This window comes from Gossypium hirsutum, chromosome A09, assembly GCF_007990345.1.
Source record: "Gossypium hirsutum isolate 1008001.06 chromosome A09, Gossypium_hirsutum_v2.1, whole genome shotgun sequence".
Classification (NCBI taxonomy): domain Eukaryota; kingdom Viridiplantae; phylum Streptophyta; class Magnoliopsida; order Malvales; family Malvaceae; genus Gossypium; species Gossypium hirsutum.
Genome location: NC_053432.1, coordinates 43750102 through 43764228, shown reverse-complemented (window position 1 = coordinate 43764228; position 14127 = coordinate 43750102). Strand labels below are relative to the sequence as shown.

At 38.6% G+C, this 14127-nt stretch overlaps 1 protein-coding gene across 1 annotated transcript; it reads right to left on the bottom strand.

The window, feature by feature from the left end:
* Positions 1–11175: 11175 nt before the first annotated feature.
* Positions 11176–11610, bottom strand: LOC107933935 (cytochrome P450 CYP736A12-like). Its single transcript, XM_016866259.2, has one exon. The coding sequence runs from the start codon at positions 11608–11610 to the stop codon at positions 11176–11178; it is 435 nt and encodes a 144-aa protein (XP_016721748.2).
* Between the last annotated feature and the right edge of the window lie 2517 nt (positions 11611–14127).

The following is a 14127-nucleotide window of genomic DNA, read 5'->3' as shown; positions in this document are numbered from 1 at the left end:
AGGGAGATTTGGTTATTGGATTTTGGCTTGGAAGATGGCTAGAATGAGGTATGTATTGAATGATTCTTGAAAATCTATGCATGTTTGAGATGGTTAGTTCAAATTCTACTCATCCTATAGATTAGACTTAGGATTTTGAGGTTGAAATTCGGCCAAGAAGCTTGAAACTCTTAGTAGATGTGTTAATGTCATTAAAATGGATAGTAATGTAGGATATGGTGAGTGGTTAATTGCTTTTAACTTGAAAGTGGAGGTTAAAATGGGTTAAGTGATTGCCGAATCTAATTTAGGGGTGGAGGATTGTGTTCATGTTATATTGGATAGGTAGAGGTTGTAATGAGGTTGAAATTGTTGAATTGTTAGCTTGGTAACTAATGAAGTAATCGGCCATATGGGGTAAAAATGGGATGTTCATTTTAGTTGTTGTTTCATTTTTGTGAGAAATGGGTCAAGTGTTCATGAGATGAAATTGTGTGATTAGATAAATTAAAGGTAATAGTATAGTTGATGAATATATATAGATATACATATTCGGCCATCACTTAGGAGCTTATGTGATGTTGAGTTTAAGCTTTGCATATTCGGCTATATATATATATACATATATATGTAAGCCCATTCGTGATATTACCTTAGGACTATGTATATATAACCGACAAAAAATGGGGAAAACTAGCAAAGGTGAAGGCCGAATGAGCTATAGGAGGTGTGGATGACTTTTATGCATGTGGGTGTGTGTGTATGCCATTTAGTTGGTGACATTTGGCATTTCTTAATTAACATTAGAGATGAGTGAATGAAATCGGGATGTGTGTTTGTGAAAATGCCGAATGTGAATTTGGATAATATTGAGTAATGTATGTGATTATGTATAATGGGCATTAAGATGTGGAACTTAAGAAATGTAGTCATATGTGGAATCACATGATGTTATAGTTGACATTGTACACACATACATCCATTCGGCCATCAACATGAGTAATTAGTGAGGATGGTTGCCGAATATACAAACATACATAAGCATGTGTAATTGAATTATGAATGTTTAACAAGATGGTTAAACTAGTGAATTATTGATTAAGCTCAAGGAGCTAAAGGAGGAGAATCAAGCAAAGGCAAAGAAAAGATCACTGAGTAGCCGAGTTGGAACCGTCTTACCCAACACAAGGTAAGTCATTAAGCATGTAGTTGGTATTGTTTCAAATGGTCATAATGTTTATGTATTGATGCTGAATGGAATGAATAAATATACACATATATATGCATGTACGTATGTGATGATGAAATTGTTGAATGAAAAGAAAAGAGGTAAGATGTACTGAGTTGTTGATCTCGGCACTAAACGTGCGGGTATAACCATTTATGACCATGAGATTGGCGCTAAGTGCGCGGGATTAAATTGTACAGCACTAAGTGTGCGATTTGACTATGTTGCACTAAGTGTGCGAAATGAATATGATGCACTAAGTGTGCGAATTGACCATGCGGCACTAAGTGTGCGAGTTTGACTATGTAGCACTAAGTGTGCGATTTGATTACATAGCACTAAGTGTGCGAGTTGATTATATAGCACTGAGTGTGCGGACTCAATATACATTCGTGAATCATTATGGACATTATGTGTGCGACACTATTGAGTCGATCGCGGACAGCGGATCGGGTAAGTGTCTTGAGTACATGGCTAATAGGTGCTATGCTTACACTTGGTGTTGAGCTCGGTAAGTTTGAACCTATGTGACAAATATACTTGAAGTCACGTACATAAAATTTATCGTAGGATGGGTGAAAGGCCGTTTAGTCGTTTAACTGTAACGAAAATAAATTGATTTATGAAAATGCCTCAGTGTCCTATTGATGAGTATATGGAATGTGAATGCATGAATTGATATGAAACTGAATCGATAGGTTGGAGGAACTATTGTATGGTTCGGTATGGATGGAGTAAATTGTCTCGTTCCATTTTGTTTCCTCTTGTGATAATGTTATTGATGGATGGTAGTGCATTGCTTATGACTTACTGAGTTATAAACTCACTCGGTGTTTCCTTGTCACCCATTATCGGTTGCTTGGACTCATCTATTTTTTGCGGGGTCAGGCCGTCATCGAAGTCATCACACCGGATAGCAAGTTTTGGTACTTTCTTCTTAGTTGGCTTAGAAGAACATTTTGGCATGTATAAGCTATTACGTTGTGTTTGAACTTTGGCATGTAAACTTTAAGCCATGCGAAAATGGCACGAATGTTCGATTGAGTTGGATCAAGGGTAGGCATGAAATGGACCTAGTTACTTTCGTAACAGATGCTGGCAGCAGCAGTGTCATGAGATTGAAAAATCACTAAAAATAGTAGGAGTGGAATTAATTGATGAATAAATTATGTAATCGAAGCTCGATGAGTCTGTTTTCATGAGGAAGTAACGAAAAGATCATATGGGCAGTATATTAAGAGATAATCAGATTTTTGTGGTACAGGGCCAGAACGGTTTCTGGATTCCCTGCTCCGAATTTGGAAATTCATTATAAATTAACCAGAGATAATTAGGGGTCGTACCATATATGTACAGATTCCTCTCTGAGTCTAGTTTTCATAGAAACAAACGGCATCAGTATTGAAGCCCCGTGCAGGGAGATATCCAGGTCGTAATGGGAAAAGGTCAGTGTAGTCGACCCCTGCAACATGGGAGACTTTGACTAATAAACTGTACTAATTGGCCTGACCAAAAATTCTAGAAAAAAATACATAGATGGGAACATGAGTCTAGTTTCTGGGAAAAAACACGAAACTGATTTTCGAGTTATGAAACTCAAGATATGATTTTTAAAACGACCAGTACACAGATTGGGCAGTGTCTGGAAAATAAATTTTATAAGGGGTTAAAGTCAGTTAACACCTCGTGTTCGACCCCGGTGTCGGTTTCGGGTTCGGGGTGTTAGATTTGATTGGTATTAGAGCTATGGTTTAGTCGGTTCTAGGACTACCATAGCACGTATGAGTCTAGCTATACATGCCGAATGTTAATGTTTAACTGTGTGATGACTTCTGACGGTTAAAATTTATGTTTTGATTAGTAAATGGATCCCGGTGTAGAGAGAACCTTGGCGGATGACATTGAAAGTGTAGCGGCTGCTCCTGCACAAGGGACGCCGCCTGTTGAACCTCAGTCATCTGCGAATAATCAAGGTGAGGGGGCTAAACAAGCCTTCTTTACCATGATGAATGAGTGGGTCGCGCAATATGCCCGAACCAACCCGGCTGTCCAACAATTCCCAAATTTGAATAATCCACCCCAAGAGCCTGTAATGCCATCAGTCGCTGATCCTGTAAGGCTGAGTAAGCCACCTGTAGACTTGATTAGGAAGCGTGGGGCCGAGGAGTTCAAGGCCATAGTAACTGATGATGCCGAAAGGGCCGAGTTCTGGCTTGATAACACCATTCGGGTGTTCGATGAATTGTCATGCACACCTGACGAATGTCTAAAATGTGCTGTATCTTTGTTGCGAGACTCAACCTACTATTGGTGGAGGACCTTGATTTCCATAGTCCCGAACGAGCGAGTAACTTGGGACTTCTTTCAAACGGAATTTCGAAAGAAATTTATTAGCCAACGGTTCATTGATCAGAAGCGTAAGGAGTTCTTGGAACTCAAGCAAGGCCGTATGACTGTATCTGAATACGAACATGAATTCGTAAGACTCAGTAGGTATGCCCGGGAGTGTGTAGCTGATGAGGTTGCTATGTGCAAAAGGTTCGAGGAAGGATTGAATGAAGATTTAAAGCTACTAATGGGTATTTTGGAAATAAAAGAATTCGTAACACTAGTCGAACGAGCCTGCAAGGCGGAAGAACTTGGAAAGGAGAAGAGGAAGGCTGAATTCGAAGCTAGTGATTATCGTAAAAGATCAACGGGTAAAGCTCCGTTCTCAGCTGTAAAGAAGTTCAGGGAGGACATTAATAAGTCGAGGGCAACTGCGGGAATTTCCATCAGGGCAAGACCATCGATGGGCTCCCGAGCTACTTCGGTAGCTAGTGTGGGCAATAATCGTCATGAGAAACCTGAATGTCCCCAATGTGGAAGACCACACCTAGGTGAATGTTGGGGCAAGTCTACTAGCAGGGCCTGTTACGGATGCGGTTCGAAGGACCACTTCATTAGAGATTGCACGGAGCTGGATGAGAAGAATAAGATTCAAGGTGCAAGATCTAGTGGAGTGACATCTAGAGGTAGACCACCGAGAATTTTAGGAGGCAAGGGTGGTAGTCAGAGGGGGGCCACTGATACGGCCGATCGAGCCGAGAACCGTACTCCTGCTAGAGCATATGCCATTCGCACACGAGAGGAGGCATCCTCCCCCGACGTCATCACTGGTACCTTCACTCTCTTTGATACTAATGTGATTGCATTGATTGACCCTGGTTCTACTCATTCATATGTATGCGAAACCTTAGCAACCAGTAAGACTCTACCTGTTGAGTCTACTGAGCTCGTAATTCGAGTATCAAACCCTTTGGGTCAATGCGTACTTGTTGATAAAGTGAGTAAGAGATGCCCTCTAATAATCCGAGAATCCTGTTTTCCGGCCGATTTGATGCTTTTGCCGTTCGACGAGTTTGATGTTATTCTTGGTTTGGATTGGTTAACCGCGCATGATGCGGTTGTGAATTGCAAAAGCAAGACTATCGATTTGAGGTGCGCAAATAACGAAATAATCCGAGTTGAGTCTGCGGACTTAAGGGGGTTGCCAGCTGTAATATCAGCAATGTTGGCCCAGAAATATGTAAGGAAAGGGTGCGAAGCATACCTCGCGTATGTACTTGATGACAAGGAGTTAGAAAAGAAACCCGAATCGGTGCCGGTGGTTTGTGAATACCTGGATGTTTTTCCTGAAGAGTTACCGGGTTTGCCACCTGTTCGGGAGGTAGAGTTTGGTATTGAGCTTGTACCTGGAACTACGCCAATTTCGATCGCTCCGTATCGTATGGCACTAACCGAGTTAAAAGAGTTGAAAGCTCAGTTGCAAGAATTGACGGATAGAGGTTTCGCTCGACCGAGTTTCTCACCTTGGGGTGCACCAGTATTGTTCGTGAAAAAGAAGGACGGAACCATGAGGTTGTGCATTGACTATCGTCAACTGAATAAAGTGACGATAAAGAATAAGTATCCGTTACCGCGTATTGATGATCTGTTCGATCAATTAAAGGGAGCATCGGTGTTTTCAAAGATAGATTTGAGATCGGGTTATTATCAGTTGCGGATTCGAGATTCGGATGTACCCAAGACTGCTTTCAGAACGAGGTACGGTCACTACGAGTTCTTAGTGATGCCGTTTGGGCTCACTAATGCCCCTGCGGTGTTTATGGATTTGATGAATCGGATCTTCAGGCCGTATTTGGATCGGTTCGTAGTTGTGTTTATTGATGACATCTTGGTCTATTCAAGAGATGAGACCGAACACGCTGAGCATCTGAGGCTAGTGTTGCAAATTTTGCGGGATAAGCAGTTATATGCTAAGTTCAGTAAGTGTGAGTTCTGGTTAAGAGAGGTTAGCTTCTTGGGTCATGTGGTATCCGCATCGGGTATTCGAGTTGACCCGAGCAAAATTTCAGCCATACTTAACTGGAAGCCTCCGAGAAATGTTACCGAAGTCCGGAGCTTTCTAGGGCTCGCCGGTTATTACCGACGATTTGTCAAAGGTTTCTCGATGATAGCCACACCAATGACGAAGCTACTTCAAAAGGATGTTAAGTTCGAATGGACGGAGAAATGTCAGAAAAGCTTCGATCAACTGAAAACTCATTTGACTGAAGCTCCAATTTTGGTGCAACCCGAATCGGGTAAAGAGTTTGTCATTTATAGTGACGCATCCCTACTCGGGTTGGGTTGCGTATTGATGCAAGAAGGTCGAGTTGTGGCCTATGCGTCGAGACAATTGAAGCCACACGAGAGAAATTATCCGACCCATGATCTCGAACTAGCCGCCATTGTGTTTGCATTGAAAATATGGCGACATTATTTGTTTGGTGAGAAGTGCCATGTGTTTTCGGATCACAAAAGTCTCAAATATTTGATGACTCAACGAGACTTGAATTTGCGACAAAGACATTGGCTTGAGTTGTTGAAAGATTACGAACTTGTCATTGATTACCACCCGGGAAAGGCTAATGTGGTTGCGGACGCCTTAAGCCGGAAATCACTGTTTGCTTTGCGAGCGATGAATGTACACTTGTCTGTTCTACCTGACAATGTGTTAGTAGCTGAATTAAAAGCCAAACCATTATTGACTCATCAAATTCGTGAAGCTCAGAAAGTCGATGATGAATTGGTTGCAAAACGAGCTGAGTGTGTTCCGAACAAGGAATCGGAGTTTCAGATTGATGATGATGGTTGTTTGAGGTTTAGAAGTCGTTTGTGTGTTCCAAGGAATTCAGAACTCATTCCGATGATTCTGAACGAAGCCCATTGTAGCCGAATGTCAATTCACCCGGGGAGCACGAAAATGTACAACGACTTGAAACGTCAGTTTTGGTGGCATGGTATGAAACGAGACATCTCCGACTTTGTTTCGAGATGTTTAATATGTCAACAAGTGAAAGCGGAACATCAAGTGCCTTCAGGGTTACTTCAGCCGATCATGATACCCGAGTGGAAATGGGACCGAGTCACAATGGACTTTGTGTCCGGACTGCCATTGTCCGCAAGTAAGAAGGATGCGATTTGGGTTGTTGTTGATAGGCTGACTAAGTCGGCTCACTTTATCCCCGTGCGTACGGATCTTTCATTGGATAAACTAGCCGAATTGTATGTCTCTCAGATTGTGAGATTACATGGAGTACCTATTTCTATCGTGTCGGATAGAGATCCGAGATTCACCTCACGATTTTGGAAGAAATTGCAAGAAGCTTTGGGTACCAAGCTGCATTTTAGCACCGCTTTTCACCCCCAAACCGATGGTCAATCCGAGCGGATAATTCAGATACTTGAGGATATGTTGAGATGTTGCATCCTCGAGTTCAGTAGTTCATGGGAACGGTATTTACCTTTGATTGAATTCGCTTACAACAATAGTTTTCAATCAAGTATTAAGATGGCACCTTATGAGGCTTTGTACGGTCGTAAATGCCGTACGCCATTGTTTTGGACCGAGCTTGGTGAAAGTAAAATTTTCGGAGTTGATTTGATTAAAGATGCCGAACAAAAAGTAAAGGTAATCCGCGAGAGTCTGAAGGTAGCCACAGATCGTCAAAAATCGTATGCGGATTTAAAACGAAAGGACATTGAATATCAGGTGGGAGATAAAGTGTTTCTTAAAGTGTCACCTTGGAAGAAGGTACTCAGATTTGGCCGTAAAGGCAAGTTGAGCCCGAGATTCATTGGGCTGTACGAAATTTCCGAACGAGTGGGGCCGGTTGGATATAGATTGATTTTGCCCCCTGAACTTGAAAGGATGCACGATGTCTTCCATGTTTCAATGCTTCGACGTTATAGATCCGATCCGTCACATGTGATTAATCCCTCAGAAGTTGAAATTCAATCTGACTTGAGCTATGAAGAAGAACCGATTCGTATCCTAGCTCGTGAAGTGAAAGAGTTGCGAAATAAAAGGGTTCCGTTGGTTAAGGTGTTGTGGCTCAAACACGGGATCGAGGAAGCAACCTGGGAACCCGAGAGCTCGATGAAAGAACGATATCCAAACCTATTTACCGGTAAGATTTTTGAGGACGAAAATTTCTTAAGTGAGGGAGAGTTGTGACAGCCCAAAATTGACCCTAGTCGGGAAGTGGTTTCGGGACCGCTAAACCGAGTCACCGAAAGGTTTGAATGTGATGTTTATTGTCTAGAATATGTAATCATGAATGTGTGAAAATTTCAAGCTTCGATTTAGTCGATTGCATGTGAATTTAGTCAATAGGACTTATATGAGAAAATTTTAAAATGTGATAGGTCAATGCATGAGGACCTATTAGTGCATGTGGAAGAAAAAGGGGACTTGCATGTCAAATTCCCCCTCCCTAATATGTAGTGGCCGGCCATGCTATGGGTGGAAACATGTCACCAACATGTTGTGTTAGTGATGTATGGTAAGGAAAAAAAATATTAAGCATGATAATTAAAATAAATTAAAGAAAGGAATTAAAAAGGAAGAGATGAATAAAATAAGGAGGGAAGAGGGAGTGTTCATCTTTTTTTTCTTTGGCTATTGCCGTGAGTGAGGAGAAGGAAGGGAGATTTGGTTATTGGATTTTGGCTTGGAAGATGGCTAGAATGAGGTATGTATTGAATGATTCTTGAAAATCTATGCATGTTTGAGATGGTTAGTTCAAATTCTACTCATCCTATAGATTAGACTTAGGATTTTGAGGTTGAAATTCGGCCAAGAAGCTTGAAACTCTTAGTAGATGTGTTAATGTCATTAAAATGGATAGTAATGTAGGATATGGTGAGTGGTTAATTGCTTTTAACTTGAAAGTGGAGGTTAAAATGGGTTAAGTGATTGCCGAATCTAATTTAGGGGTGGAGGATTGTGTTCATGTTATATTGGATAGGTAGAGGTTGTAATGAGGTTGAAATTGTTGAATTGTTAGCTTGGTAACTAATGAAGTAATCGGCCATATGGGGTAAAAATGGGATGTTCATTTTAGTTGTTGTTTCATTCTTGTGAGAAATGGGTCAAGTGTTCATGAGATGAAATTGTGTGATTAGATAAATTAAAGGTAATAGTATAGTTGATGAATATATATAGATATACATATTCGGCCATCACTTAGGAGCTTATGTGATGTTGAGTTTAAGCTTTGCATATTCGGCTATATATATATATACATATATATGTAAGCCCATTCGTGATATTACCTTAGGACTATGTATATATAACCGACAAAAAATGGGGAAAACTAGCAAAGGTGAAGGCCGAATGAGCTATAGGAGGTGTGGATGACTTTTATGCATGTGGGTGTGTGTGTATGCCATTTAGTTGGTGACATTCGGCATTTCTTAATTAACATTAGAGATGAGTGAATGAAATCGGGATGTGTGTTTGTGAAAATGCCGAATGTGAATTTGGATAATATTGAGTAATGTATGTGATTATGTATAATGGGCATTAAGATGTGGAACTTAAGAAATGTAGTCATATGTGGAATCACATGATGTTATAGTTGACATTGTACACACATACATCCATTCGGCCATCAACATGAGTAATTAGTGAGGATGGTTGCCGAATATACAAACATACATAAGCATGTGTAATTGAATTATGAATGTTTAACAAGATGGTTAAACTAGTGAATTATTGATTAAGCGCAAGGAGCTAAAGGAGGAGAATCAAGCAAAGGCAAAGAAAAGATCACTGAGTAGCCGAGTTGGAACCGTCTTACCCAACACAAGGTAAGTCATTAAGCATGTAGTTGGTATTGTTTCAAATGGTCATAATGTTTATGTATTGATGCTGAATGGAATGAATAAATATACATATATATATATATGCATGTACGTATGTGATGATGAAATTGTTGAATGAAAAGAAAAGAGGTAAGATGTACTGAGTTGTTGATCTCGGCACTAAACGTGCGGGTATAACCATTTATGACCATGAGATTGGCGCTAAGTGCGCGGGATTAAATTGTACAGCACTAAGTGTGCGATTTGACTATGTTGCACTAAGTGTGCGAAATGAATATGATGCACTAAGTGTGCGAATTGACCATGCGGCACTAAGTGTGCGAGTTTGACTATGTAGCACTAAGTGTGCGATTTGATTACGTAGCACTAAGTGTGCGAGTTGATTATATAGCACTGAGTGTGCGGACTCAATATACATTCGTGAATCATTATGGACACTATGTGTGCGACACTATTGAGTCGATCGCGGACAGCGGATCGGGTAAGTGTCTTGAGTACATGGCTAATAGGTGCTATGCTTACACTTGGTGTTGAGCTCGGTAAGTTTGAACCTATGTGACAAATATACTTGAAGTCACGTACATAAAATTTATCGTAGGATGGGTGAAAGGCCGTTTAGTCGTTTGATTGTAACGAAAATAAATTGATTTATGAAAATGCCTCAGTGTCCTATTGATGAGTATATGGAATGTGAATGCATGAATTGATATGAAACTGAATCGATAGGTTGGAGGAACTATTGTATGGTTCGGTATGGATGGAGTAAATTGTCTCGTTCCATTTTGTTTCCTCTTGTGATAATGTTATTGATGGATGGTAGTGCATTGCTTATGACTTACTGAGTTATAAACTCACTCGGTGTTTCCTTGTCACCCATTATAGGTTGCTTGGACTCATCTATTTTTTGCGGGGTCAGGCCGTCATCGAAGTCATCACACCGGATAGCAAGTTTTGGTACTTTCTTCTTAGTTGGCTTAGAAGAACATTTTGGCATGTATAAGCTATTACGTTGTGTTTGAACTTTGGCATGTAAACTTTAAGCCATGCGAAAATGGCACGAATGTTCGATTGAGTTGGATCAAGGGTAGGCATGAAATGGACCTAGTTACTTTCGTAACAGATGCTGGCAGCAGCAGTGTCATGAGATTGAAAAATCACTAAAAATAGTAGGAGTGGAATTAATTGATGAATAAATTATGTAATCGAAGCTCGATGAGTCTGTTTTCATGAGGAAGTAACGAAAAGATCATATGGGCAGTATATTAAGAGATAATCAGATTTTTCTGGGACAGGGCCAGAACGGTTTCTGGATTCCCTGCTCCGACTTTGGAAATTCATTATAAATTAACCAGAGATAATTAGGGGTTGTACCATATATGTACAGATTCCTCTCTGAGTCTAGTTTTCACAAAAACAAACGGCATCAGTATTGAAGCCCCGTGCAGGGAGATATCCAGGTCGTAATGGGCAAAGGTCAGTGTAGTCGACCCCTGCAACATGGGAGACTTTGACTAATAAACTGTACTAATTGGCCCGACCAAAAATTCTAGAAAAAAATACATAGATGGGCACATGAGTCTAGTTTTTGGGAAAAAACACAAAACTGATTTTCGAGTTACGAAACTCAAGATATGATTTTTAAAACGACTAGTACACAGATTGGGCAGTGTCTGGAAAATAAATTTTATAAGGGGTTAAAGTCAGTTAACACCTCGTGTTCGACCCCGGTGTCGGTTTCGGGTTCGGGGTGTTACAAAACCACTTCCCGACTAGGGTCAAAATAGGGCTGTTACATCTTCAATAAGCTCCTGAAGGTTAAATTCCTCATACTTCTCCACAAGCCCCAAAATCATTTTTAGAGTCATCTTTTCATTAAGATTCCCCACCATCTTACTAATGTTAACCACTTCCTTTGTTGTTGCTGCTTTCTTCAAAGATTCAATGAAATGCGTTAGCAACTCCTTCCTCGAAGGAGCAAACGATTCAATTTTTGATACAGTAAAAAGTTGTTGACTACAAAGCTTCCTTACACTGCACCAATATGATTCATGTTCTGTGAATGCTATTCCCTTTTTTCCATTGTAAATTGATTGTAGCACTTGAAGTTTTGGTCTGCTTGCGAAAACATCGTCATGTGTCTTAAGAAACATCTCAGCTGCTTGAGGGGATGAAACGACAATAGTTGGCACAGAGCCTAGCCTTATGGACATTATAGGACCATGTTTTTTAGCCAAGTGATAAAGGGATCGATGTGGAAGCATGCCTAACATGTGGAGGTTCCCAATGATTGGCAAGGGTCGAGGACCAGGAAAGGTTTCCCCTTGTCCTTTGCCATGTTTCAAGATGTAAAATAGAATGTAAAAGGGGAAAAATTACAAGGACTATAAGAAGAGTTTCTGCTAAATGATTCATTCTTCTTAATCAATTAACCTAATGGATATGCCTTTATTGTATGTCCCCCTTTCTATTTATACATTTATATATCAACTATAACAAAGTATTTTATTCTTCTCTATAGATACTTTCCACATACTATAAATGAATAGAAAAGGACACAACTCCCACACCATCATATTTGATTTGAATCTTACTACTCACTATCACAATTTTTTTATAGATTTTTTATCACTTAAGTCCAAGAACTAGCAAGAGACTTGGGCCCTAAAATGGAAATTTTTTATTTAGGCACCTTTATAATTTATAAAATTTTAAAATAGTAACGATTAAATTACACTTTGGTGTCCCTAAACGATAAAATTTTGATTTAATCCTTTAAAAATTATAAAGATATAAGTTATTAAAAATGTAAAATTACATTTTAATTATTGTAAAAATATATAATTTAATTTCGCCCCTAATTTTTTTTTTTTGATTTCGCTTCTCCTTAAGTCATACCCCTAACCAATTAAAATAATTAAGAGTATTTATTTTTAGGTTATACTCTCCTCTCAATACAGCAATTTTTTTTTTATCATATCAATGTTTTAAGGGATACTAGTAAAGAAATTGAAAAAAGTTCTAATAGAGAATTAAAAAACCCACAAAAGTCGAATCTGTTTACGTGACCCATAATCAATGACCAATGTATATATTTATAAAAATTATTCTTGGATACCCAAAAAGAAATCTTGGGTGTTGAGTGTTTCGCCATAAAAAAATAAATTTCTTCGTAAATTTAGCTTTAATGTACAATTTAATATATAAAAATTTATTTAGTACAATTATAAACATAAAACTAATATTATCTTTTATATATTTTATTTTTATTCAATTATATATATATTTATTTTTTTATTAAATTAATATAATTATTTTTGTAAATAATATCCAACGTAAAACACTACTAATTTAACGATATTATTGTAATTTTTAAAAATCAAATTAAAATTTCATAAATCAAACATCATACATAACATTACATATTAAATGGTATGCGTGTAATGTCTATCCCCTCCCCATTTTATTTATAGATTTATATATCAATTATAACAAATTATGATACAGATTTTTTCTGTATATTTTATATATAAATGGACAGGAAAAAGAAGTTTACATTTTGTTGACTGTTTAACCATACATTTGTCATATTTAGACGGTGGTTGTAATATATTTAACTTGTTTTAAGTTAATAGAGTAAACTATCAAAATAGTTACTTTTGTTTGTCTCAATTTATATTTTAATCAATTATGTTTAAAATATTACGTTTTAGTCACTTATGCTATCATGTTGTAACATTTTAGTCACTAAATGTTAATTGTAGTTAAATTGGCATGGTACATTAAGTCATAATTTCAAACGAAAATTTTAAGTTAAATTATACAATTGGTCCCTATATTTTTTTCGTTTTTAGCAATTTTTTTTTCTTTTATGTTCCTTTAATTTTTTTTCTTTATTTTCCATTCTCTTCTTCTTCTTCCTTTGTTTTCCTCCTTTCTCTAGTTCTTTTAATGTAGTTTTTCTATGTTCTCCATTTGTTAAAACTAGCCATTAATGTTTTCCATTTATTTTCGATACTCTTGTCCACAGTATTTGCCCGATATTGCAAAACTATTGTCTGCTTTTTTCAGATTTTTTACTAAACCGCATGGGCTCCCTCCATCCCGATCCCACGATCACGCTATTCCTTTGTTACTGCAGACAGCCCCAGCTCAGGTTCGACCATATCGATATCCCTAATTTCAGAAATGTGAAATGGAGAAATTAGTTGCTGAAATGGGCTAAGAAGGGATTATCCACCCCAGCAATAGTCTATTCTCATCTCTGGTGTTGCTCATCCATAAGACAGATGGCACTTTGGTAGTTCTGTGCTGACTATCGTGCACTTAATGCCGTTACGGTTCGTGATCCTTTTTTTATTCCTTCCATTGATGAATTATTTGATGAATTACATGGTGTTCGCTATTTTTCCAAACTTGATTTGTTGGTAGGATACCATCAAATTCGTATCAAGACCGGTGATGAGTTCAAGGCGGCTTTTCGAACTCACGACGACCATTATGAATTCTTGGTGATGCCTTTCAGCTTAACCAACGCCCCCTCCACCTTTCAAGGTCTGATGAATAATGTCTTTCGACCATTTCTTCAACTGGTTGTTCTCGTTTTCTTTGACAAAATCCTCATATATAGGGCGACTTGGTCCTCACACGTGACACACATCCGACAAGTTTTATAGCTTCTTTGTGATCATCATCTGGTTGCTAGGCAGTCTAAATATGTTTTTGGTCAA

What these genes read in the sequence shown, in the direction of transcription:
- LOC107933935 (XM_016866259.2), bottom strand. Translation starts at nt 11,610, where the DNA reads ATGTCCATAAGGCTAGGCTCTGTGCCAACTATTGTCGTTTCATCCCCT.